We start from the raw sequence: 27,803 nt of genomic DNA, 5'->3' as shown, positions 1-27,803 counted from the left end.
CACCATTTATGCTATAGCTGTCTTATATATTACCTATACTTACATTGAAAACCCCATCAGACAATTTTTTTGCATTCAACCACCAAACATATTTTAAAGAACTCAAGAATAGTAGTCTATTACATTTACCAAGAGATTTACTATTTTTGTTACTTTTCTTTCATTCCTGATGTTCCAAGTTTCCTTCTGGTATAATTTTCCTTTTGCCTGAAGAAATTTCTTTCAGCAGTTCTTTTAGATTAGTTCTGCTGGTTGCAAATTCTGTTTAGTTTTCCTCAGCTGAGAAGGTCTTTATTTCATCTTCATTCCTGAAAGATGTTTTCGCTGGATACAGAATTCTGAGTTTACAGTTCTTTCAGCACTTGAGAAATGTCACTTCCTGTCATTAGAATGGTCGTTCACCTACATGTCATCTCTCTCTGGCTGCTTGCAAAATTTTTGTCTTTAGTAATTTGATTTTGATGTGTCTGGCCATGGATGTCTTTGGATTTACCCTATTTGCTCAGCTTCTTGAATCTGTAGGTGTCACCAAACTTGGGATATCTTCAGCCATTACTTCTTCAAACATTTTTTCAGCCCTTTCTCTTCTGTGGGATTCTCAGTGCAAGAATGTTAGACCTTTTGTTATTGTCCCGAAGGTGCCTTTTGTTCTTTTTTTCTTTCTTTCTTTTTCCTTTTTTTTCCCCCTGTTGGTCAGATTAGATCATTTCTATTAATCTGTCTTCAAATTCACTGACTTTTTCTCTTGTCATCTCCATTCTACTATTGAACCAATCCAATGAGTTTTTTGTTTTGGTTATTATATTTCTCAGTTCTAGACATGGGCATTGGAAGGGCTGCAGCCTGTGAATTATTGTGAAGCGATGGGGAGTTACCCGAAACCCACTGGTAAGTTGAAACACCAGATGTGGATGGCTGTGGCTCACGACAGGAACTGAAGACACTGAGAGATGTTGAGGTGCGTGCGTGTGTTTTGTGCGTTCCTACGCAGCGCGGCTCAGCTGGGTGCATTTTTCCGCATTCACCTAGTGTTTTTCCAGAATGAAGTTACGCATAAACAAACGTGGACGTCTAGCACGGGCACCCCCGGGGGCCTGTAAAAGCACAGAGCGCTGGCCCCAGCCCCGTCTGGGATGGAGCCCAGAATTCGCACTCCTGACAAGTTCCCTGGAGCCGTGAAGCGTCGGCACCTGGTCTGAGGACCGCCCTTTGGAAGCACGGCCTTGCGCTGAGCGGGAGCTTTCTGCTGCGTCTAGATCGTACAAGTCCTCTCCGCACCGGCACCCGCGCCCGGCTGCGCGTCCGGACTAAACACGTCACCGCCCTTACGCGCTGACAGAGAAGCAGCCGCCACAGGAGCCGGCCGGGGGCGCCGGCGCTGCTTCCGGGTGCGCTCCGACACTGGCTTTGCGTTCCGGCGACCGACCTCCGGGTGCGCGGCGGCGGGAGGACGACACTAGGGCGCACCCTCGCGCTGGTCCTGCTGGGCGCGCTTCCGGCCGCGCAGGCGCAGGAGGCCGCGAGCCAGACCGGGAACCGGGACTGCAGGTAGGGGCGGCGGGCCGGGGGAGGGGTCGGCAGGTAGGGGCGGCGGGCGGGCGCGGGGGTAGCTGGGCTGCGTCTTGCCCGGCGCCCGAGCTGGACTTGAGCCGACGGACACGCCGCCGGGACAGGCTTCAGCTCCTGCCTCTGTTGGTGCCGCGCTGCCACCGCCTCCAGGTCTGGAATCGTCTGCTGCCCCTTTTTAAAAAGCAGGGTTAAGCCGTGTTCTTTGGTGGTCTTGTTTTCTCCACCCTTGCTTGACCTTTACTAAAGAACCTTAAGGCTAAGCAGGCATCCGGAATATTTAAAATAATTAATGTACCTGTGCTTTGTTGGCAAAATGGGATTCTAACCAAAATTGTATGGGCGGGGGGGGGCACTAATTCATCATTTCTTCTCTGGTTGGTTGTGTAAATTATTCTGTAGCTGGTAAAAACCAATTTTGTTCCATTGCTTTTCTTTCTTTTTAAATTAAGCTGTGAGTGTATAGCAGTGGGAACCACTTTTTTCCTGTTGCCAGTTTTTTCTTATTGTCAGAAATCCTTTGTGTCTAAACAGTGCCTGAATTTCTCCTACCCACCTGGACCTTTAATCGTTATTTCTTAATTTGTAGAAGCTTTCAGTGTCGTTTTGCTTATTTCTGGGCGAGAACATTTCCTCAGCCTTACAGCCTCTTCCCTAACTCTGGGCAACATACTACAGAAATATGCCTTTAAAAGAAAAAGGAGGGGACTTCCCTGGTGGTCCAGTAGTAGAGAATCCTCCTTACAATGCAGGGGATGCGCGTTCGATCCCTGGTCAGGGAACTAAGATCCCACATGCCGCGGGGCAACTAAGCCCGCACACCACAGCTGGAGAGCCTTCTTGCCGCAAAGTGCAAAGCCCACACGCCCTGGAGCCTGGGCACCACAACTAGAAAGACGCCCGCGGCCGCAATGAAAGATCCTGCATGCCACAACTAAGACCCGATGCAGCCAAAAACAAATTAAGTAAATAATAAATCTTTAAAAAAAAGACCATAAGGTGATAGAGTGGGTGAATGACTTCTTTAAGAAGTGGGTGGGACTTCCCTGATGGCACAGTGGTTAAGAATCTGCCAGCCAACGCAGGGGACACGGGTTCGAGCCCTGGTCCGGGAAGATCCCACATGCCGCAGAGTAACTAAGCCCACATGCCGCAACTACTGTGCCCCTGCTCCGCAACAAGGGAAGCCACCACAATGAGAAGCCCGGGCATTGCAACAAAGAGTAGCCCCTGCTTGCCGCAACTAGATGAAGCCCGTGCGCAGCAATGAAAACCCAACGCAGCCAAAAATAAATAAAATGATTTTTTAAAAAAGACCCTGTGTAAACCTTCCACATGTACACAGGAAGTGTGTGCAAACCTGAATCACCAGCTGCGGTATAGCCAATCCAAAAGAGTGAAGTAGAGCGTCATGTATCTGCTTCGATAAACCTCAAAAACATAATGCTGGGCTTTTAAAAATGCAAGTCATAAGAGGACTTTGTGTCCTGCATCCCCGATACAGAGGGATTCTACGCCATTTTAGATGAGGGACTTGAGCATCCGCAGATGTTGGTTTTCGCACGGGGTCCTGGAACCAATCCCCTGCGGTTACTGAGGGACGAACAGTACAACACTGCTTGTATTAATATAAAGTTTGAAAACATACATGTATTATGTGTTGTTATTTATGGGTACGTACTCATGTGGTGAGAATAAAAAGCACGCATGGAAATTATTAAAGTTCAGTTTGCACCCCCACGTCACGTGTGTTAACACAGATGTCTGGGCTCCACCTCAGAGTTTCTGGTGCAGTAGGTGTGGGGCAAGGACTTAAGAACCTGCATTTCTCAGAAGTTCCAGGTGGTGCTGCGGCAGGTACAGGGACCACAGTTTGAGAACTACTGACAAACCAACTTGAGGATGGGGACTATTTCTTGGGATGGAGCAGAATAGGACTGCGAGGGGCCCCTGGCTTCAACCATGTTTGTAATAGGTTATTTCTTTAACAAGGGGATGCAGTATTACTTGACAAAGCTGGATGGGTGCTCATGATCTTACGTTTTAACTTTCTTTATGCTTGAAACATTTCAGGAAAGAAAAAAGATCCTAGTCGGTGAGGAAAATGGATTGGAAAAGAGAAAGCAGTGGGAGAGTGCGTAGGAAAGCGTTGCAGAAGCCCAGGAAGGTGATGCTTAGACCAGGGCGGGGGAACGGGGGCGGGGGGATCGGGTGTGAGCAGATTTGGGAGCTTTGCAGAGACAAGTGACTGTCGGTGGTGACTGGTTGGTCTAGTGGCTACGGGGAGGGAAGAATCAAGTCACCTGGTTGTGTGCCCGTCACAGAGGGGAACCCTGTGGAGTGGGCATGCTGGCGACCGGAGAGACAGAATTCAGGTATGGATGTTGCAGACCTTGAGAGGCCAACTGAGCAAAGTGTAGGAGAAAGAGCCAGGCCATAGAAGAGACCTGAAACAATCGGCGTGTACACAGCCGCCAGAGCCACATGCGGGGACGAGACCGCGTGGAAGGCGTGGAATGGAAGGGGGGCCCACGACATCCAGAGGGATGCCGTCACCTAAGCTGGGCTGGCTGGCTGCTCCCCGCCACCCATTCTTGTACAGCCTGTGAGCTGAGGATGCGTTTCACTTTTTTAAATGTTGGGGGGAAAATCAAAAGAACATGTGGCATGTGAAATTCGAATCTCAGCTTCCATGAACACAGTTTTGTTGGGGCACAGTCATGCTCGCTCACTTGTGTAGCATGGCCTGGCTGCTGCTGACGACGAGATGAAATAACTCTGACAGTTACCTGGTCGCTCGGCACCACTGCTTCTCACCCCGCTCATCACGGTGCCGTGGCCACTCGATTCCCGCTTCTGGCCCCTAAACCTGAACATTTGCTGTCTGATCCTTTGCAGAAAATAGTTCTCTGCTCCCTGACCTCAGGTCTAAGTTGACACACTCTTGGTCACTTTAAATGCTACAGAGGAGAGATGGCCGTGGTTTTGCCCATTTCTTTAAGGTCACCTTCTAAGAATCAGGCGTCGGTGGAAGAAGCTCAAGAGACCGTGAGGCCTGAGTGGTGAACGTTGTCATCATGTCCACAGGAGTCCTGGAAGATGCCTGGAGGGAGAGAGGTGGAGAGAAAGATGTGGGCCCGGAATCTCGGTGAGGAAGGTGAGCAGACAACTCCCTGCAGCATTGCTGGACGTTGCTGACAGGACTCAGGTGGCGGGTGAGCATGTGGCATCGTCTCGAGAAAGGAGCTGTTAAATGAGGCTGGAGCAGTCGAGTAGAGCCAGGGTCTCTCGAGCACCTCGTCATGACGGCAGGGATGAGCAAAGCAGCGTGTTCTCTTCTCATTAGGAAGAGTACACTGACCCGTAGAAGGGTCCATTACTTCTAAAATTCCCTGCTCAGCAGAAGAGTGTCACTCCTGACCCTTCACCTGCAGCCTTGTCACTGGAAGAATACAGTTGTCACTCACTGAGATTGTGAACACTGAAAACAGCAGATTTGAGGGGAAGAGTTGAGTTTGGGAAGTTGTTTTTTTTTTTTAAAGGTTTCCCTTTTCTGTTTTTTTTTTAAAGTTTTCCCTTTTCTTTTTAGATTTGGGGGTAGGAGTTTATTAATTAATTTATTTATTTTTGCTGTGTTGGGTCTTGGTTTCTGTGCGAGGGCTTTCTCTAGTTGTGGCAAGCAGGGGCCACTCTTCATCGCGGTGCGCGGGCCTCTCACTATCACAGCCTCTCTTGTTGTGGAGCACAGGCTCCAGACGCGCAGGCTCAGTAATTGTGGCACACGGGCTTAGTTGCTCTGCGGCATGTGGGATCCTCCCAGACCAGGGCTCGAACCTGTGTCCCCTGCATTGGCAGGCAGATTCTCAACCACTGCGCCACCAGGGAAGCCCAGGAAGTATTTTTATATTTTAATGTTGAGATTTTATATATACATAAAAATACATACCACGTCTTCTTTATCCATTCCTCTGTCGATCGACACTTAGGTTGCTTCCATGTCTATTTATATGGTAAATAGAACTGCAGTCAGCATTGGGGTGCATGTAACTTTTCGAATTAGTGGGTTTTTTTTTTTGCTGAATATATACCCACAAGTGGGATTGCTGGATTATATGGTAGTTCTAATTTTAGTTTTTTGAGGGACCTTCACACTGTTCTCCATAGTGGCTGCACCAATTTACATTCCCACCAACAGTGCAGGAGGGTTCCCTTTTCTCCACACCCTCTCCAGCATTTATTGTCTCTTGTCTTTTTGATGATGGCCATTCTGACAGGTGTGAGGTGATATCTCATTATGGTTTTAATTTGCATTTCTGATGATTAACAATGCTGAGCATCTTTTCATATGTTGGCCGTTCATATTGTCTTTGGAAAAATGTCTATTCAGGTTTTCTGATCACTCAGCCATAAGAAAGAATGAAATTCTGCTATTTGTAACAACATGGATGGACCTAGAGAGTATTATGCTTAGTGAAATAAGTCAGAGAAAGACTAATACCGTATGATGTCACTTATATGTGGAATCTAAAAATAAAACCAACAAATGTATATAGCAAAACAGAAACAGATATAGAGAACAAACCAGTGGTTACCAGTGGGGAGAGGGAAGAGAGGGGGCAAGGTAGAGGTATGGGATTAAGGGTTACAAACTCCTATGTATAGAATAGGTAAGCAACAAGGATAATTGTACGACACAGGGAATACAGCCATTGTTTTGTAATACAGTAAGTCCCCTACACATGAACCTTCAAGTTGCGAGCTTTCAAAGATGCGAACCTATGTTCCATCATCGTCAGGCGTGAGTGAAATGGCAGCTTGCCCTCCGTCTCCTATTGCTGACAATCCTTCAGCTCTGCCATCTCCCACCTTCTCTCCCTCCTCCAGTCAGTAACTCTTCTTGCCTATTCACTCGATGCCAGCCCCTGTGTGCCAGCTGTTGTACTGTACTACTGTACTTTTCAGGGTACTGTACTGTAAGATTAAAAATGTTTTCTGTATTTTTTGTGTTTGTTTTTTATGTATTATTTGTGTGAAAAGTATTATAAACCTATTACAGTACAGTGCTATAGCCGATTGTGTTAGTTTGGTACCTAGGCTAACTTTGTTGGGCTTAACGAACACTATCTTGGAATGGAACTCGTTCGTAGGTAGTGGACTTGCTGTAGCTTTAGATGGAATATAATCTAGAAAAATACTGAATCACTATGTTGTACACCTGAAACTAATACAATATTGTAAGTCAACTATAATTCAATTTAAAAATTAGGTTGAGATATATTTTACAGGCTATAGATTTGCTATTTTAAAGTGTACAGTTAATGATTTTTAGTATATTCACAAGGTTGTGCAACCGTCACCACTAATTCCAGAACATTATCATCCAAAAAGAAATCCTGTCACATCAACTACCTCTCCCCATGTCCGCCTCCACCCAGGCCCTGGCAACCACTGATCTACTTGCTGTCTCTGGACTTCCCTGTTCTGGAGTTTTATATAAATGGAATCATATGCTATTTCCCTTAGTTAATTTTCCTGAGAATAATGTTTTCAATGCATGTTGCAGCATGTATTAGTGCTTTATTCCTTTTAATGGCTGAATACTATGTCATTGTGTGGACACATCACGTTCTGTTTATCCAGGCATCATCTGATGGACATTTAGGTTGCTTTCACTATTTGGCTGTTATGAATAATGCTGCTGTGAACATTCATGTACAAGTGTTTGCACGAATGTATGTTTTCAGTTCTCTTGGGTAGATACCGAGCAGTAGATTTGGTGGTAACTCTGTGTTTAACCTTTGAGGACTTCAGACTGTTTTCCACATTGGCTGCTCCATTTTGCATTGTCACCAGCAATGTATGAGGGTTTCCCATCCACACTTGTTACCGCCTGGTTTTTTGATTATAGCCATCCTAGAGGATGTGAGGTGGGATCTTGTCGTTTTGGTGTGTGTTTCCCTGGTGACTATTAAAGTTGAGCATCTTTTCATGTGCCTGTTGGCCATCTGTATATCTTCTTTGGAGAAATGTCTGTTCAAGTCCTTTGCCCGTTTTTAAATTGAGTTATTTGTCTTTTTATTGTGGAGGAGAAATATTATTTTTGAGTTGTCCACCAGACTCCAAGTAGAGGTGTCAGGAAGGCAGGTGTGGAGTTCTGGGGAGGCTGGGACTGGGCTTCACACCTGGAGCTCAGCGGATGGGCATGGAGATCTCCCCACCCCGGGAACGAGGGTGGGGGCCAGGTCCCAGCTGCAAGTGGTTTCCTGGGAGCCGAGTGCAGAGCGTTTTCAGGAGGAGGGAGGGAGTGGTCAGCCAGGCCAGGTGCTGCCGAGGGGCCAGGCCTGCACGTTGGCTGTTGAGCTTTGGCACAGGGTCTGTGCCGTCAGTGGTGTCCCGTGTGCCCCAGTGCTGTGGTTAAGCCAGCGCACAGTGGTACAGCCACGTCGCTCGTCGGGGTAGTGATGCTCCCTGCGCGTGGCAACCAGCATCCGCCCCAGGCACCCTGAGTGTCCCGCTCCCGATGTCCAGGTCCCTCCCCACCCTCCACCGAGGCAACCGGGTGGTAACGCCTGCCTCCACCCCGGGCCTCGCACCTGCTCCCGGACGGGAGCCCACTGGATGGTGAGCGCCCCTGCCTCACCGTGGTGTTCACCTGTGCGCCCGCCCGTCTCCCTCTGGTCGTGTTGCCCTGCGTTCTCATCAGTGCTCGTTCTGGGTTCCCGCTGGGGCCTCCCACCCTGGGGCACCTTTCACACCTTTGCTTCTTAAAAACATCAGGGGGCTTTTGAGTACCTTGCAAGGAACATCCCAACCCCTCAGAGTCCCAGCCATACCCCGACCCCAGCTTCTCTCCTGTCCACCTCCTGCCCCAACCCCACTGGACTCACAAAGCCACAGTTTGCTTTCATCTTACTAACTGTTCAGTGCGTATCTACTCAGCGCAGACAGCTGCAGGGAGACAGAGACAAAGTCAGACCCAAGACTCCCTTCTGCTCGAAGCTGTAATAGGAAGCAACGATTCTGGGAGGAGCTGGCATCGAGCGTTTGGTGCAAGGCTGCTCTCAAACCCTCTCTGATCCTCACGGTGACCCTGAGGCCCGGGAGGCTGTGTCACCCTCAGTCCTTCCTGAAGTAAGATGGACCGTGACTACTCCCTGTTTCCCTGTTTTAGGAGCTCGCAGAAGCCAGCGCCATGGAGACGAGGCCCCAGGAGGGCAGGAAAGGGCCCCCGCCCAGGGACGTGCCCCCGGTGGTGGGACTGCTGCTGTCCATGGCCCTCATGAACGCCCTCCTCTACCTGTGCCTCGACTGGCTCTTGATCTCGCCCCGGCGCTCCACGGAGGACCCCACACGCTGTCCCTACGGCCACTTCAGGATGGGGCCGACGAGCAACTGCTCCCCGTGGCTGTCCTGCGAGCAGCTGAGGACAGAAGTGAGGCAGATGAAGCATGTCGGGGAAGGAGCCGTGAAGAGAGTGAGTCCCTGGCTCACCGCCCGGGGCAGCGAGTGGCCCAGCGGGAGGGGGGCTGGCATCGTGTGGCCGCCAGTGCCTCCAGCTGGGACATTATCCTATAGAGGGAGGCGAAGGAAGGAAGCGGCTAGATGCACCAAGGAGTACTCTGCTTCGCTGTTGACAGTAATAGAAAACTAGAAGTCATAACTACAGGGCAGTGGTTAAGTTATGGTCCAACCACTTGTAGAATATTCTACAGCCAGTAAGTGTAGTTAGGAACCCTCTGCGGCAACGTGCAAAAGCTCTCATTATGATAAGTAGAAAAGCAAAATAGAAAACTGTACAATATGCAGTTTTCATCTGCAAGATCATATATGGAGAAAAATATTAAAATGATAGAAAGTGTGTTATGGTGAAGGAAGATTTGGGGCAGTTTTTTTCGTTCTTATTTTTCAAACTCTATAGTGGTATTATATTGATTAAAAATTTTTTATTTTAAAAAGAGAAAGCAAAGGGGCGAATTCAGTTCTCACGTAGAAGCTTCCAGAGCCCCGTCTCATGGGCTGCATTTCCGCAGTGGTTGCACTGAGACAGGGTGACTCCAGAAGCCAGTGAAGGGTGTTGAACAGGACAGACCCTCTGTGAGGACGCAGCGAGTGACGGCAGGGCTGCAGCTGGATAGACAGCTGCGTCCCTGAATGGGGAAAGGATTCACCTTGAAGGAGGGAGTCAGAGGGAAGAAGGGAGGGGAATTAATGTGAGGTGAAACCATGAAGCCAGGTGACGGGAAGGTAACGGGTTTCTTCAGATTCGCCCGCTCATTGTAGTGGGTGCTCATTGTAGTGGGTGCTGACCTCCACCCCGCCCCTCCTGGCACCCCGACTTCAGTAACTCCTCGGGGCCTCGGTGGGCTGATCCCACTGCTGGGGGTGCAGCAGTGGACAGAAGCCCTTGAAGCCAGCTGGGGAGTCAGACAGTCAAGAAGACAAGAAACAGGTGCGTAGGAAGCTGTGTTAGTGACGTGCTCTGAGCCAGTGGGGCAAGGGAAGAGCCGCTGGCTTGTTACTCCAGGTGGTCAGAATGGTGTGGTACTTGGGCACAGCAGACGCCCCTGGGTGGGATGTGCCTGCTTGTCCAGGACCAGAGGCAGGATGCGAGGAAGGCGTCAGAGGTGAGGGTGCCCCAGGGGTGCTGGCCGCAGGCACCACCTCGGGCAGCGTGAGTGGAGGGGAGGACTGCTGGCCTGTGTGCAGAGCGGACCCGGCCGGGCTCGTGGGGAGTTTGGTGACAGGTGGCTACAGCTCGACATGAGTGTCAGCGCCGGACACGGTAAGAAATCAGTGGGTTCTGGTTGTATCTTAAAGGTGGGGGCGGTAGGACGTCCCAGTAGACTGGACGTGGGGTGTAAGGGAGGGGATGACGGAGGCACCCGGCTGGGGCAGCAGGGAGGACAGGGTCCGCGTCACCTGCTCAGGGAGGCCTTGTGAGTGTGTGAGGTGACCGTCCTGAGCCGTTCAGGTGGCCAGGCAGGGACACGGGCAGTCGGGTGTACGAGTCTGGCACTCGGGGGCGGGGATGGAGATTTGGGGGTGTTGACAGCATTGGGCTAAGCGGTCACCAGGGAGGGGAGCAGTAGAGGACTCACAGCCAGGTAATTTCTGTCTCCTTTGGAGAGGGACCCTGAGGGCTGCCCGCTTGCTTCCATGCTGCTGTGCTCGCTCAGAACATTTTTGGAATTTTTTTTGGAATTGCTTTTTACCCTGAAGGATGTTTCTGAGTAGCTTCGATGGTGGCAGATTATTGTTTGAGGACAGATTTGATTTTACGGAACCTCACAGATGACACCCAGCCCACTAGATTCAACAATGTGGAATGTGGTTTGTTTGTTAAGGTAAAGGGCTGTTACACTGAGATTTTGTTTCTTTGGCTGAAACTTGCCCTTGGGTCACAGGTGTTCTGAGCGCAAGATGTCAGCTCCACTGGGAGCCCCATCTGTCCTGCCCCGTTGGGACCCCAGGGCCTGTGCATGGTCCAGCCCAGGGCAGTCCCCTGACCCTCTGTGTAGGCACCTACTCCCACAATCCTGCCACCCCGCCTACGTGGGCATCCCTCCTCTCTGGCACCCGTTCTGGGGGCATAGTTTCTCAATAGGAATTTCTGTGACCAAAGTTCCTGACATCCCTGTCTGACCTCCACCCCGCCCCTCCTGGCGCCCCGGCTTCAGTAACTCCTCGGGGCCTCGGTGGGCTGATCTCACCCCCTTCTCCCTCTCCCACCTGTCTGCATTCCGACTCACCCAGCAGCAGATTCTGCTGCTGTGTCCTCGTCACTCTGGCGCAGACACTGGCAACATCTCCCTGCATCTCTGTCTCCATCCTGCCTGGCGGGGAAAGCCCCACACCCGGTTGACGCCAGCTGTGTATCTGCACTTGGGCAGCTGTCCTGGAGGCAGAGAGGAACGTCACAACCCTGCCATTCCGGCGCGACCACAAACCTCAGCACAGCCCAGGGGTCAGGCTCTTTTCCCTTAGCTACTTTTTCCTCCCATTCTCTGAGACAGACGTTTCCTTTAACAACCCCCTCGTTGTTTCCTTAGATGTTTCCTTAGCTGGTGATCTTGCTACTAAGATGTTGTGAAAACAGAAGCCACCCAGAGGCCCTGTCCTCATCTGCCCACCCGACCTACAAACCTTCCAGCTCCGGGGTCGTCCCTGACTGCTCACAAGTTCCCTTTAAATGATTGCCCCTTCCCTACATCATCGCTCTTCCCCACTCTGAAGGTGGTCCCTACCGGCTACACACAAACGCTCGCGCTTTCAAAGAGAAAACCCTCTTCCCGTGATTCCCTGTTGCTTCCCCTCTGCTTCCTCCTCACCCATCCACCCTTCCATCCTCCTCCTGAGAGGCTCCCAAACACCAACCTCCAGGGAGACACTCTCACCCAGCTTCCCGCTGACCCCTGGCCAGATGTTGCTCTGCCTGCCTCTCACTTGACCTTTCCTGCAGCCCGGGCTCCTTGACTTTCTGGTTTTCCTCCCCTGGGCAGCCCTTCCTATTTACTCTCCCCTTGGCTTCTCCTGTTCGCTCTTCTTGCCTCAAGCAGCGGTTCTTAGCCCAGAGGCGAGGCTACTCCTCAGGGGACGTTTAGCAATGAGTAGAGACCCCAATGTGGCTGTCACAGCTGGGCATGGGGAAGTGACACGGGCGTCCAGTGGGCAGACACCAGGGGCGCTGCTGACCACCCTGCCACGCGGGGACGGCCCCATCCCCAGCAGGTGGCTGCGCGGCCCGAGGTGGCCCTGGTGCTGAGGCTGAGAAACCTTATTCCTCCCGGTGGCTTCCAGGGTCCCCTTCTTTTTCTTCTTGGGATGCACTCTTAGGTGATTTAATCTATCCATTGCTCTAAATGCATTTTATGGGCTGGCGACCCCCAGCTTGATACCTGCAGCCCGTCCCTCTCCCCTGAGCTTCAGGTCTGTGTATCCACCTGTACTTGACCTGTCTACTTGGAAGTCTCTTGAGAATCTAAGTGTGACCAAGGTGGAACTCCTGGTAATTTCCCCTCTGAAGCCCATTCTTCCCCAGCCCTCCTGTCTCAGTAAATGCCAGCACTCCGCCCAGTGGCGCCGGCCAGACCAGGGAGTCAGCTTGCATCCTCTCACCCCCTCCCCCTGACTAGGCCAAGAGCAAGTTCCATCAGGTATGTTTTCAAAACATTTCCCAACTTGTTGGGTAACCCCTGTGTCCCTGGCCTTGGAACCGGCCTCCCTGCCCACCTGTGCCCTTCCCCAAGCCCCAGGCAGGCGTCTTGCAGACACACTTCAGACCACACATGTCCCTTCCTTAAAACCCACAGCATCCTTAGGAAAAACCCCAAACCCGGGCCCTACCTTCCTCCTAAACTCACCCAGACCAGTCCGGGTCCTCACCCCACCCTGCCACCACCCTGCCCTTTCTTTTGTTCCTTGATCAGACAAGCCCTTTCTCACCTCGGGGCCTTTCCCAGCCTGAAATCTCTTCCTCCCCATCTGCCCGACTCCTCATGTCCAGATCTCAGCTCAGATGTCACTTCTCTGAGAGGCTTTCCCTGACATCCCTCTCTAAACCCATCTCACCCCCTGCCGTGGACCCTCCCATCTGGCATCTGGTTTGTTGTCTCATATAAATGCAAGCTTCCTGAGGGCACAGACACCAGTTACCTGTGTGTCCTCAGCACCTAGCCCGTGGCTGGTTCATAGAGCAAGTCTAGCCCGTGGCAGGTTCATAGAGCAAATTTTAGGGGCCTGAACACAAAGGCTCATTGCTGAATCCACATAAAAAAAAATACTGGCTTATCTTTGACAGTTTCCTCACTATACAAGCACACCACCCTCCCCCCTTTCCCCAGGCTGTGTCTCTGGTTTGTGTTTGGAATTGCTGGGGCCACAGATCTTTTCCTGCAGCTGGTTTGGGGGCAAGGCCGACTGCCCCCCTGCTTTTCCTTTTCTGCCCTTTGATTATGAACGCAGCACATCCAGCTCGGATGTTCGAAGGAGCTGGAGCCCAGGGTGAAGGCCCTTCACCTGCCCCTCCCCGCTGTCCCGTCTGACGCCTGCAGGTGACAGTGGGTTCAGCCCTTTTGGATTTTTAAACCCAAGATGAACGGACAGGTACGTTTTCTGCCAGCCGCTCAAGGACAGCAGCGGCCACGTCTCAGGGCTGCCTGTTTTCTGAACCACAGACTTGGGCAGCAGTGCTCGTGAGGAGGAAGGGCTGCAGTAGAACCGGTGCTTCTGGGGGCGGACACTCCACCGTGCTTTGCGGACACCAGGCACCATCCCGGCCACTCGTGTCCACCTGGGGGAGCGGAGGTGGTGCGGCCCCGTGCAGCATCTGTGTACTTAGCTGCACAACCCTCCAGCAGAGTTTTCTCAGTTACGTGGTTTTTCCTTTAAAATTAAGGTATGGTATGTTAAAAAGCCGTAACATTTGAGTTGGCTCCCATCAGAAGAATGGATTCAGCCCTTACTCTGTCGCCCTCTCGTTTTGTGTAACCCTTAGAAGGGCCGTGTGTGATCTGTTTTTACTGTGGAAGGCTGGCGGGAGCGCAGGCGTGGCATGAAATAGCAGCGTCCGCCCCTCGGTCTCCCCTGCAGGCTCCACCTCCTCATCCTCTTAGCCTTGGACTTCTCTGTGCGCACTGCCAGCGTGGCCTCGTCCAGCCCCGTATCTTTATCCCCTGAACGAACTCTGGACTTTTCTATCCCCTGCCTACCCCGCATCTTGGATGTTGAATGTCTTCTCAGCCTGAGTGTGTCACAGACCATCCCCTTAGCCGGCTCCTCCTTCACCGCCCCCATCACCCTAAGGACAACCCCATCCGTCCAGCTGCTTACACCACAACCCGGGAGGCATCCTTTGTTTTTGGTTTTGTATTTAATTTTTCTTTTATATTGGAGTCGAGTTGATATACAATGCTGTGTTAGCTTCAGATGTACAGCACAGTGAGTCAGTTATACATATACATGTATCCACTCTTTTTCAGATTCTTTTCCCATATAGTCATTACAGAGTATTGAGTAGAGTTCCCTGTGCGACACAGCAGGTCCTTGTTGATTATCTGTCTTGTATATAGTAGTGTGTATATGTTCATCCCAAACTCCTAATTTATCCCTCCCCGCCCAGGGAGGCACCCTTGTCATCCTGCTTTCTCCACAGCCACGTTCAGTCCCTCAGCAAGTTGCAGCGTCTCCACACGCAGGAGAGACCTGGAATTTGGCCGCTCCTCGGCTTCTTCCCGGCCCCCTCCCCGCCCAGGCCTCTGTGCCTGGTACCTGATTATCTCGGCAGCCTCCAGAGTGCGCTCTCTGCCTCCACACTTGCCCCTTCAGATGCTCTCACACAGCAGCCAGCTCCTCCGTGTAGGGTGCCCTGTCTCACGCTAGTCCTTTCGGCGACTGAAGGCCTCTCCCAGCCTCTGCTCCCCTCCCCCTGCTCAGACACTGCAGCCCGTGGACATATCCCACCCCAGGGCCTTTACCCTGCTGTCCTCCCCGCCTGGGACATGGTCCCAGATGCCACGTGGCTCCATGCTCCACCTCCTTCAGGCTCCTGTTCGAGCCTCACCCCAGTGAGAGCTTCCCCAAGCTAGTAAAGCTGTAAACCCTTCCCTGCTTAATTTTTCTCCAAAGCATGTTTTACCTTCTAATGTACTTTACACACTTCCTATTTATTTTCTCTCTTGTCCGCCTCCTGCACTAGAATGTAAATTGCATATGGGCAGGGATTTATTTCAGTTTTTTTAATTGACATAAGTACTTGTTAAATGAATGAAGACATATTTGACATTGTACTACAGAAGACCACATAAGCTAATTATCTTCTAAAATTTGTCTTTACATTTGTAATAAAGGATCACATGAATAATATATAAAGAACTAGATATTAATAAGCACAAAGCAAACAACCCTAGAGAAAATACTCTGAAGGACAATGAACAGACTTTCCACAGAAGAAATACAGAAATGCCCAGAGGGTGAAAAGTGCTCAGTCTCATTAATAATCAGGGAAATACAGATTGGAACAGGAAAATGTTTTTCAACCATTAGATTGGCACAGATTACCAAGATTGGTAACGCCTAGTGTGGTTAAGGCTCTAGAACACAAGATTTATACACGATTGGTGAAAGTACATGTTGGTACTTTGAAGGGTCCTGATAGTACCTCGTCTTCATTCAGTGATGCGTCTACTTACCTAGCTTATAAAAGCACTTGCACATGTGCACAGAGATGTAAATATAAGGCTATTCATTGCAGAATTGTTGTTACTAGGAAATAAATGGGAAATAGTTTAAATGTCTATCAAGTCTTTAAAAATAGATTACATAAGATCTTATTAAATGTTTATGTAAAATGATAGAGCTGTGTAGAAAAAAGAACCTAATCCATTCTGACAGCATCTGTTCCAAATTTTATGAATTTTTATTATATCATACTTTAGTTTGAAAAAAAAGAAATGATCATCTGTAAAACTGAAAATATACCAGTATAAGTAGTACACCCATACTGTGAAATATTCTGCAGCTTTAAGAATGACCTAGATCTATATATACATTACGGAAAGATTTCTGAGGCATCTGTTAAATGAAAAAAGCCACCTGCAATATATTTGTCATATTCCCACTTTACATAATAAACTCAAATGCTATTTTATAAATGGACATTAATACATGTAAACGCATAGAGAAACTTCTGGGAGGTTGCCAGCCAAATAGTTAGCTAGTTTCCTTTGGGTTGGGAGTAAATGCAGAGGAAGGAGTTCTACTCCTTCTGTATTTGAACTTCTACCAAGAAAAGTATTCATGATTATTTTTGTAACTAAAAAAAAAAAGGTAAAGTTGGTTTCTGAGAAATGATTCTTAACCTTTAACTTGCAAATATGTAATATTGGAGGCTTCAGATATTTGTGAGAGATCCCAGAGACTAATACTACTTAATAATAAGTAGTAGTTAATCTTTCATTTATCTGAGGCACAAAAATGGATTTGTCATAAACGAGGGTTCAGGAGGAAGTCACGAGGCCTGTGCCGAACGTCTCCCGCGTTTCTTGTTGAATAAATGCGTAAACCGTGGCAGCTTCTCTAAAGTGATTACTGTTTTGTATGAAAAATGGGCCTGGACACCAAAGCCGTCTGCTAGTGCTGGTGCCGACACGAGCAGGAGGGGAGCCCAAGGGAGTGATGGGCTCAACAGAAGCGGGGTTTTTGTTTTGTTTTGTTTTGTTTTGTTTTGTTTTGTTTTACGGTACGCGGGCCTCTCACTGTTGTGGCCTCTCCCGCTGCGGAGCACAGGCTCCGGACACGCAGGCTCAGCGGCCATGGCTCACGGGCCCAGCCGCTCCGCGGCATGTGGGAATCTTCCCGGCCCAGGGCACGAACCCGTGTCCCCGGCATCGGCAGGCGGACTCTCAACCACTGCGCCACCAGGGAAGCCCAGAAACAGGATTTTTATATTGGAGTCAGAGATCAAATACAGTGCTGGTGCAGATCTATGGAGAGAATAAAATGTGTTCTGTATAAAAATAAATAAAATATATATTCATGAAACTTACAGTGACTGTAGCAGCCAGAGAAATATGGCTTCTTAATAGAAATTATCCATAGTGAAATTTCTCAAATTCGGGTTTTTGAGAAGGTCTTGAAAGATTTCTCTTTTGAATAAACGGTCAACAGCAGTTAAAGGGTTTTTCCATAAGGAACCTCCATTCTCAGGCCCAAAATAAATCTTCACAGTCCTCTAGCCCACCTCCATTTGAAATAGTAGTTTTTAGTTCTTTAAAAAAATGTTTTAAAATATAAAAGTAATATATATTCATTCTGGAAAAGTTATACCAAAAGATATGAAGGAAAAAAAAAAAGCATATAAAGAGAACAGCAAAAATCCTTCGATTCCTATGTAATTTTGCCTTGTTTTATGCAGTTAGAACAATGGTATGAAAACACTTTGTATCGTTTTCATTTGTAACGTGACTTTTATCTGTGAAAACCCTATCAGGGTCTGCATTTTGCTGAGCCCTGTAACCTTCCTTGAGTGGTCCTGCATAACCGGACTGCTCCCGGATTTTTGATGGATGGATAACTTCCAGTTATGCTTTTATAAATAATGCCATATTTTTATTCTTAGAGCTTTTCAGGTATTTCAGATTGTTGCCTTAGATAGATTGTAGATTTTAATGTTAAAGGCTCTTGATAAATATGCCCCAAGTTGCTTTCTTAAGCTTTATTTTAACAATGAAGAAGAGGAAGCCAGAGGGACACAGCCCACGGAGTCAGGAGCCACCTGGTGCGGTGGAGTCCTGACCCGGATCCTGTTGTCTCTTCTGCAACCTTCTGCCTTCCCTTTGGGGACTCGAGCAGAAGATCAGTGGTTCTTATTTCTTTTTTTTTCCATACCACTTTATTTATTTATCTGTTTATTTATCTATGTATGTGTGTATCTATCTATCTATCTAAGCCACAGAGCTCACAGATCTTAGTTCCCTGACCAGGGATTGAACCCCGGGCCCATGACAGTGAAAGCGCAGAGTCCTAACCACTGGACTGCCAGGGAATTCCCCTGTGGTTCTTCTTTGCCAGCTGATAGAAATAGGAATCCAAGGCTGTGCGGTACAGCGGCTCCTCTGCCAGCTGTGTGCCAGGACAGCAGGTCCAGTGTGTGCCACTTCAGCTCCTGCTGTTACAGCTGAAGTCACAAAACCACGGACCGTGTAAAAATGTGTTCCTTACGTAGAGTCGTTCCTGTTTGTGGTTTGCTCTGACACCTTTTAAAGCGAATGGTGGCGTTGTGTGTGATGGGCTGGCTGGGCTCGGTCCCTGTGTGGGGTTTTCCAGCTCTCCACTTTTCCAGCCTTCTCTCACCACTTTTCCAGCCTTCTCCCGCCCCGCCCCACCCCCGCTTTGTGCTGCCCTGCTTTGGTCTGTCTGCTACTCCCTGCCTTTGTTCGTGCCGTCCCCTCTCCTGGGAGTGCCCCCCATTCTCCACAGCTGGCCTGCGAGCCCCGTCATCCCACAGACCAGCTTCCAGGACATTCCCGTGGGCTCTCCAGACAGCCCTCAGCACCCGGACCAGCTGCCCAGCCTCCTCCGCGCTGGGCCTTCGCGCTGACAGGGCATTTGCCTCACCCGGCATCTGGTCCTGCTTATTAGCAAGTCTTTGGAACAGTCTGTGCCTCGCTAATGTCTGTGTCCTCTGCACCACGTCTGACACTGAGAGGCATTTGCCGTGTTGCTTCCTGGCTCACCAGCTGACAAGGGTTCCGGGTTGACGTTCTCTGTGGCTGTGTTCCAGGTGTTTCTGTCCGAGTGGAAGGAACGCAAGGTGGCTTTGTCGCGGCTCACCAGGCTGGAGGTAAGAGACGACTTCCTGCACGGACTGCGGATGCTGAAGTCGTTGCAGAGTGAACACGTTGTCACGCTGCTGGGCTACTGTGAGGATGACAACAGCATCCTCACCGAGTACCACCCCTTAGGCTCCCTGAGCAGCCTGGAGACGACGCTGAACCTCTCCAAGTACCGGAGCACGAACACATGGCAGCACAGGCTGCAGCTGGCCCTGGGCTACGTGGCCATCATCGACTTCCTGCACCGTAGCCCCCTGGGCACGCTGGTCATGTGCGACTCCAGCGACCTGCCCAAGACGCTGTCCCAGTACCTGCTGACCGCCAACTTCAGCATTGTGCTCAACGACCTGGACGCCCTGCCCCTGGTGAACCGCAGCACCGGGGCCCTGGTGAAGTGCGGCCACCGGGAGCTTCGCGGGGACTTCGTGGCCCCAGAGCAGCTGTGGCCCTACGGAGAGGACGTGCCTTTTCACGACGACCTCATGCCCGCGTATGATGAGAAGATCGACATCTGGAAGATTCCAGATGTCTCCAGTTTCCTTCTGGGGCATGTAGAAGGGAGCGACATGGTCCGATTCCACTTGTTTGATATTCACAAGGCGTGTAAGAGCCAGACGCCTGCAGAGAGACCCACCGCTCAGGACGTCCTGGACACTTACCAGAAGGTTTTGAATCTACTCAGAGACACCGCGACATCTCAGACAAGAGAGATGCTGTAAAAACCAGTGCAGTCGGTGAGGTATGGGAGTCAAGGATCGGATGGAAGAGTTACAGTGGTTCCGCTCTGATGGTGAGGTTTTTGCTGCTTTGACCCGTGGTTCTTCCATCCGCGTGCACAAGTGAGCGGCTCCCTATCCTGGCCGCCTGGCAGGAGTTACTAAGCCAGAGCAAACTGGGCTTGATGGGAGCCTGGCTTCAGGCGAAGGTGCAGAGAAGCAGCGAGTCTGGCCAGTATCTGAAGGAAGTAACAAAAATGGAGCTACAAAGAGGCTTCCCTAACACCTAAATGTGTAAGCTTGTAAGAAATGTGTGTAGAGAGGTTTTTAAATTGCAGTGTACGGAAGAAACGAGCAGTAGTACTCGCTTTTTTAGGTGAGTGTTGCGGTGTATTTCACTGGTACTGATGAGGCATCTCTACCATTTCAAATGATTGCTCTGTGAAGCTCCCGTGCCATTCCCTTCCCAGCGAGCTTGCACGTTCTTTGAAATTTTGAATGGATAAGGAACATTTAAAATATCAAGTATGATGGAGATTATGTTACTGCCTTGGATGGTGCTTGTGAAATTCCTACTTACCTTCCAGCTGGATTTTCTGTGTCCAGAATTAATTACTGTGAACATTTTATATCAACAGTATCTGTCACTCATTACTGGAAGGTGTCAAGCCCTTCCACTTGAGTTGCATGATTGAATCCTTCAAGTAGCTCTTTCCTTGGTCACTGTCATCCTTGTTTGCAGGGGATGATGGGTTTGGTGCATAGTCATCATCACCAGTAAGGGGGTTAAAGCTGACTGAGGGGCAGAGATGCTGTGCAGCCAGCTGCCTGCCCCTGGCTTGCACAGGCCTCACAGGCACTGGAGTCACAGGGAGCTGGGCCCTGACCCACAGGCTCTGACTCAGTCTGTCTGGGTGGAGTCCGAGAGTTTGCATTTCTCACTGGTTTCCAGGTGATTCTGGTGCTGCCAGTCTGGGGACCACATTTCGAGAACCACTGTGCTTAACTGTCAGGGAGGGCAACCGAGGCAGTGGGATAGGGAGTATTGTCAGTATTATCCCTATTCTACTGCCTGTGGTTGATCGGGTCCTGTGGGTCCTATGGTTCGTCAGAGAATACGCTTGCCCAGAGTATATTAACTGCTACTTTCTGTTATAAAAATGCTGCCAGAACCCACTAGGACGGCTGTAATCAGAAGGATGGACAGTAACAAGCGTTGGTGAGGATGTAGAGAACTGGAACCATCATACACTGCTGGTGGGAATGTCAAGTGTTCCAGCTGCTTTGGAAAACAGTCTGGCAGTTCCTCAAAAAGTTAAAATAGAGTTACCATGACCCAGCAGTTCCCCTCCCCAGTATTTACCTGAGAGAATTGAAAACATGGCCATAAAAGAACTTGTACATGAATGTTCATAGCAGCATTATTCGTGAGAGACAAAAGATGAAAATAACCCAAATGTCCATCCACTGGTGAATAGATAAAGAAAACAAAGAAAATGTGGTCCATCCATTCCATGAGGCGTTGTTCAGCCATAAAAAGGAAAGAAGTACTGATACATGCTCCGACATGGATGAATATGCTAAGTGAAAGAAGCTGTCACAAAAGACCACATTTGTATGATTTCATTTGTATGAAATGTCCAGAATCGACAAACCCATAGACAGAGAAAGTAAATCAGTAGTTTCTAGAGGCTGGCAGGGGCCTGGGGTTGAAGAATGGGGAGTGCTTGCTTGTGGGTACAGGGTTTCTTTGGGGGTGATGAAAATGTCCAGAAATGATGCAGTGGTGATGGTTGCACAACTCTGAATATACTAGGTAACACTGAATTGTACAAAAAGGGACAATTCTATGGTATGTGAATTATATCTCAATAAAGCTGGAAACCCCCCCCCCACCTCTGCCACAAGACCATGTACCTCTTATGACCCTTTTCACTTGATGTAGTAGTTACTGTGTGGAGTTGCTGATTTGAAATTACCCTATTCATGTTGTAATTCTGGTTTGAGGGTTTTCTTGGTTTGGTGACTTTGCATTGGGAGCAAAACATTGTTTCAAATGAATTTGTTTTTAAATATTGATGATAGAGCTAAAATGAACAGCATGGTGTAAGGGAGGGGACGCTGTCAGGATCAGAAGACCTGAGTTATCATCCCAGCTCTGCCTCTGACTCATGTGTGGCCTCAGACAAACCCATTTCTAAATGAGAGAGTTGGTGAGAGGCATTTCCAACTTCTGCTCTGCCTCTGAGTTCTCCCTGATGCTTTACCATGCCAGTGCCAGACACCAAACTGGCCCTGGCCCTTCAGGTTCAATCTTCAGTACCAACAGAACTGCAAAATCATAAGAGGAAGTTACATGCTCACTAAAACCTAGGTGAGTTCATTGCCCACATATTCAGCAAAAGTATAATCAGGAGAAGAGGCAGATGAGGTGAGCCATTCTCAAAGCACAGCCCAGGATTTAGTGGTCTCTCTACTAACCTTATTCCAAGTTTTTTTTTTTTTAAATCACTATGGGGACATCACTGGAGGTCCAGTGGTTAAGACTCTACACTTCCACTGCCAGGGGCAAGGGTTTGATCCCTGGTCAGGGAACTAAGATCCTGCATGCCACGTGGTGTGGCCAAAAAAAAGAAAAAAAATCATCACTACCATGTGGTTTATAGTGTGTTTTCTCTTTATCTCATGTGATGCTACCAACACCCCAAGCTTCGGAGAGCCTCCAGGGATTGTAAATCGTTCAGCAGAGACAGGACACGTGAGTGTTCTTAAAACGAGGCACATGAGGTGGGAGTGGGGTGGAAAGCTTATCTCACGCAGGATGTGTTAAAAAGGTCCTCTATGTATCCACCCTCCCCCCATTATTTTAAAAATAAATGTCAGTTTCAGTAATCACTATTCTCATATGACTTTTAATCATTTAACATAGGGGTCCCCAACCCTGGGGCCACAGACCAATACCAGTCTGTGGCCTGTTAGGAACCGGGCCACACAGCAGGAGGTGAGCGGCGGGCAAGCGAAGCTCCATCTGTATTTACAGCCACTCCCCATTGCTTGCATTATCGCCTGAGCTCCACCTCCTGTCAGATCAACGGTGGCATTAGATTCTCATAGGAGCGCAAACCCTACTGTGAACTGTGCATGCGAGGGATCTAGGTTGCGCGCTCCTTATGAGAATCTGATGCCTGATGATCTGAGGTGGAGCTGAGGCAGTGATGCTAGCGCTGGGGAGCGGCTCTAAGTACAGATTATCATTAACAGAGAGGTTTGACTGCACAGAGACCATAATAAATCAATTGCTTGCAGACTCATATCAAAACCCTATGAGTGAGTGGTAAGTGAAAACTACGCTGCTTTTGGTGGCAGGCTTTATAGTGGCAAGTGAGTTGATGGTACTTCAATCGTACAGCTGCATCTGATGGCGGGCTCTAAGTCAGAATCCGACACTTATTTTAGTCTGTGTGTGGCCCGCCCATTATTTTATTTACCACTTCCATCCGTGCCTCTTTCCTGCACTGCACACTTGTCTCAGTCACAGTTTTGGTAAGCCTGCAAGCTAACCCTAGCCCACGTGAGTAAAAAACAAACATCGCTGGAGAGCTTCTTTGAAAAGGTGGAAAGACCCAATGATGAGACAACAGAAAACTCTAAGACTGCCAACAAAAAGAAAGCTGCATTTAGAAGAAAATGCCAAGAGTCCTACTTAAGTTACGGGTTCATTGCAACAGGTGATTCACATTCTCCAAGCCTGCTTTGTATAATATGTGGCGATTGGCTATCCAATGAAAGCATGAAACCTTCAAAACAGCTTCACCGCATGGAGACCAAGCACCCTGCATTAAAAGACAAGTCTTTGGGGTTTTTCAAAAGAAAAAAAAATGAATACAAAGAACAGAAGTTCAATTATTGAAGTCTACCACTTCATCAAATGTGTCTGCACTGAGAGCATCATACTTAGTGGCTAACCACATTGCTAAAGCTAAGCCCTTTACTACTGGTAAAGAGTCGATCCTGCCTGCTGCGAAGGACATTGGTCGTGAACTTTTAGGAGAGGCTGCAGTTCAAAAGGTGGCACATGTTCCTCTTTTGGCTGGCACTGTAACTAGAAGAATTGATGAAATAGCAGAGGATATTGAGGCACAATTGTTAGAGGGGATTAGTGAGGCACCATGGTACGTAATCCAGGTTGACAAGTCTATCAATGTTGACAACAAGGCAGCAATGCTTGTCTTTGTGTAATATATTTTTCAGGAGGATGTGTATGAGGATATGTTATGTGCACTTTTGTTGCCAGCCAACATCACAGCTGCAGAACTATTAAAGTCTTTGAATGATTACATATCAGGAAAACTGAATTGGTCATTTTGTGTCGGTATATGCACGGACGGAGTGGCTGCCATGACTGGACGGCTTTCTGGTTTCACTACTCAGGTCCAAGAGGTCACTTCTGAATGTGAGTCTACGCACTTAGAGAAATGCTGGCTAGCCGAAAAATGTCACCTGAACTTAATGTTTTTTGTGTGGTACGTGGGCCTCTCACCATTGTGGCCTCTCCCGTTGTGGAGCACAGGCTCCGGATGCGCAGGCTTAGCGGCCATGGCTCACGGGCCCAGCCGCTCCGCGGCGTGTGGGATCTTCCCGGACCGGGGCACGAACCCGTGTCCCCTGCATCGGCAGGCGGACTCTCAACCACTGCGCCACCAGGGAAGCCCATCACCTGAACTTAACATTTTGAAGGATGTGATTAAAATTATCGACCACATTAAAGTACACACCCTTAACTCACGTCTGTTCATGCAGCTCTGTGAGGAGATGGACACAGAGCACACACGTCTTTTCTTATTCACAGAGGTGAGATGGCTTTCTAAGGGTAGATCACTGGCCAGAGTTTTTGAGTTATGAGAGCCGCTCCAGAGATTTCTTTTAGAAAAACAGTCACCACTGGCAGCACATTTCAGTGACACGGAATGGGTCGCAAAACTTGCTTACTTGTGTGACGTATTCAACCTGCTCAAAGAAGTCAGTCTGTCACTTCAGGGGAGAAGGACAACTGTGTTCAAGTTGGCATTCAAAGCCAAACTGGAATTATGGGGGCGACGAGTGAACATTGGGATTTTTGACGTTTCAAACATTAGCAGAGATTTTGAAAGAGACTGAGCCAGGGCCTTCTTTCTCCCATCTGGTGCATGATTACCTGTCTCAGCTTTCAAAAGTGTTTGAGCATTACTTCCCAACCACAAAAGACCCCCGAACTGGGAACGAATGGATCCGCGACCCATATGTGAGTAAACCAGGTGAATCGACTTTGCCGGTGCTCGAAGAGGATCAGCTGCTTGAGATCACAAATGACGGTGGCCTTGAAAGTATGTTTGAGACAACTTCAAATCTCCATACGTTCTGGATTAAAGTCAAGGCGGAATATCCTGAGGCTGCCACAAAAGCACTGAAAAGCCTGCTTCCATTTCCAACATCCTTTCTTTGTGAAGCAGGGTTTTCTGCAGTGACAGCAACCAAAATGAGATTATGGAGCAGACTGGACATAACACACTTCAAGTGTCACTGTCTCCCATCACCCCCAGATGGGACCATCTAGTTGCAGAAAAACAAGCTCAGAGCTTGCACTGATTCTGCATTATGGTGAGTTGTATAATTATTTCATTATATATTACAATGTAATAATAACAGAAATAAAGTGCACAATAAATGTAGTGCTCTTGAAACATCCGAACACCATCCCCCCGGCCCTGGTCTGTGGAAAAATTGTCTTCTATGAAACCGGTCTCTGGTGCCAAAGAGGTTGGGGACCGGTGATTTAATGGTAATTTAAAATGTGAAACCAAGTCATCCCCAGTGTTCTGTATAACTCACCTACACACACACCTAACCCATGGCTGGATCCCTGTGCACACCCCAGAAGGTGGTGAGAGTGAACCTTTGCAGATGCCTGGTGAGCACGTGCAGAAATCCTGACTCTGCAGGATTGGGAGAAAGTACACAGATTTGAACATTCAGCAGTGCCCAAGGGAAAGCAAACAGGAGGCTCTCAGCACTCAGCCTAGCTTTGTAGGATAAAGAGAAGGCAGAGAATCTTAAGAATTCCCCCTAGGAGGGATCAAGAAATATGAAACAGGTATATCAATAGAAAAGTTCTGGAAGAGCCTCAGAATCCCTGGTAGAACTGACAGAAGCTATTTCTCCTTCAAAGCCAATCACTAAAGACTGGAAGAGATGGCTGCCTCTTCACATGTGAAGATGGCCGTTCAACACTTCATGGGACATGAAAAATAAAGGAACATGATAATTCTTCAGTAACTGATCCCAAAGGAGTGGAGATCTGTGATTTGCCAGATAAGGAATTCAAATTAGTCGATATAAAGAAGCTCAGCAGGCTACAAGAAAACATGAAGACAATTCAATGAAATAAGAAAAATAATACATGAATAAAACAAGAAGTTTAACAGAGAGCTAGAACTCATAAAAGAGAGCCGAGCAAATTCTGGAGCTGAATGCTACAGCGAATGACATGAAAAATGCAATAGAGAGCAACAGCACAGTTGATCAAGCAGAAGAATCTCAGTAATACAGCAAGTTGAAGACATGTCATTTGTTCTCTATCTCAGTAAGACAGGAAGTTGAAGACAAATCATTTGAAATTATTCACTCAGGGAAGAACAAAGTAAAGGGAATGAAAACGAGTGAAGAAATCCTGCGTGAATTATGGATAACATCAAAAGAGACAGTCTAGGCACTATTGGAGTCCCAGAAGAAGAAGAAAGGGAAAAGGGGGCAGAAAGTTTACTTTAAAAAATAATGGCTTAGAACTCCCCAAATCTGGGGAGAGATTTGGACATTCAGGTTCACGAATAGGTCCCCCCAAAGATTATTGAATCTTTTTGTTTTGAATCTTCTCTAAGACATTAAAATAAAGCTGTCTAAAAATCAAAGATAAAGAGAGAATTTTTAATGCAGCAAGAGAAAAAAAAAAAAGTCCTCATATACAAGGGAACCCCCATAAAGCTATCAGAGAATTTCCCAACAGAAATCTTGCAGGCCAGGAGAGAGTGGAATGATATATTCAAAGTGTTGAAAGAAAACAACTGCCAACCTAGAATACTTTACCTAGCAAAGCTGTCCTCCAGAAAGGAAGGAGAGATAAACACTTTCCCAGACAAACAAAAGCTGAGGAAGGTCATCACCACTGGACATGCCTCACAAGAAATGCAGAAAGGAGCTCTTCAAGCTGAAATTAAAGGATGCACATTAGTGACATGAAAGCATATGAAAATATAAATCACCCTGGTAAAGGTATGTACCTAATCAAATTCAAAATATTCTGATACTGTATATGGTGGTTTGTTAATCACTAAAGTTTATTATAAAGGTTAAAGGACAAAAGTATTAAAATAACTATAGCCACAATAATTAATTAATTATTTGGTTACGCCATTCTTAGTTTTGGCACATGTGCACTTAGTTGCAGCTCGTGGGCTCCTCATTTGTGGCATTTGGGCTCCCTAGTTGTGGCAGACGGGCTCCTTAGTTGTGGCAGGCAGGCTCCATAGTTGTGGCTCTCTGGCTCTTTAGTTGTGACATGTGAACTCTTAGTTGCAGCATGTGGGATCTAGTTACCTGACCAGGGATCGAACCCGGGCCCCCTGCATTGGGAGTGAGGTGTCTTAACTACTGCTCCACCAGGGAAGTCCCACAATATAATTGATATGGAATATAAAAGGATGTGAACTGTGACATCAAAAGTAAAATGGGAGAAGGAAATAAAAGGGTAGAGTTTTTATATGCAATCAAATTTAAGTTGTTACCAGCTTAAAAAGACTGTTATAACTATAAGATGCTTTATGTAAGCTTTACAGTAAGCACAAAGCAAAAACCTACAGTAGATACACAAAAGATAGAAGAGAATCAAAGCATACCACTATTGGAAATTATTAATTCACAAAGGAAGACAGTGAACCAGGAAGACAGGAACTATAAAGCATCTAGAAAACAATAAGATGGTATTAGTAAGTCCTTACTATCAATAATTACTTTAAATGTAAATGGATTAAATTCTCCAATCAAAAGGAACAAAGTGGCTGAAGGGATAAAAAGCAAGACCCAACTTTATGCTGCCTACAAGAGACTCACTTCCATTTTAAGAACACACATAGGCTTAAAGTGAAGGGATGGAAAAAGA

The 27,803-nt window shown here is 48.1% G+C and overlaps 1 protein-coding gene across 11 annotated transcripts; it reads left to right on the top strand.

Annotated features, from left to right (window-relative positions):
* The first annotated feature begins 137 nt into the window (after positions 1-137).
* POMK (protein O-mannose kinase) lies at positions 138-22,504 on the top strand. Of its 11 annotated transcripts, none has more exons than XM_067721608.1 (6): positions 138-1,548; positions 3,640-3,733; positions 4,654-4,723; positions 8,738-9,040; positions 18,845-18,904; positions 19,026-22,504. In XM_067721608.1, the coding sequence occupies exons 2-6, from the start codon at positions 3,671-3,673 to the stop codon at positions 19,613-19,615; spliced, it is 1,086 nt and encodes a 361-aa protein (XP_067577709.1). In that variant the 5' UTR covers positions 138-1,548; positions 3,640-3,670; the 3' UTR covers positions 19,616-22,504. The 11 variants fall into 11 exon arrangements, with proteins under 11 accessions (XP_067577709.1, XP_067577716.1, XP_067577715.1 ...); XM_067721615.1 differs by having other exon boundaries at positions 141-1,548; positions 4,569-4,723; XM_067721610.1 differs by lacking the exon at positions 138-1,548 and adding an exon at positions 1,573-1,719.
* Positions 22,505-27,803: the final 5,299 nt, after the last annotated feature.

This window comes from Pseudorca crassidens, chromosome 21 (genome assembly GCF_039906515.1).
Source record: "Pseudorca crassidens isolate mPseCra1 chromosome 21, mPseCra1.hap1, whole genome shotgun sequence".
Taxonomy (NCBI): Eukaryota; Metazoa; Chordata; class Mammalia; order Artiodactyla; family Delphinidae; genus Pseudorca; species Pseudorca crassidens.
Note: the sequence above shows the minus strand (reverse complement) of the source record. Positions and strands in the feature narration are given on the sequence as shown.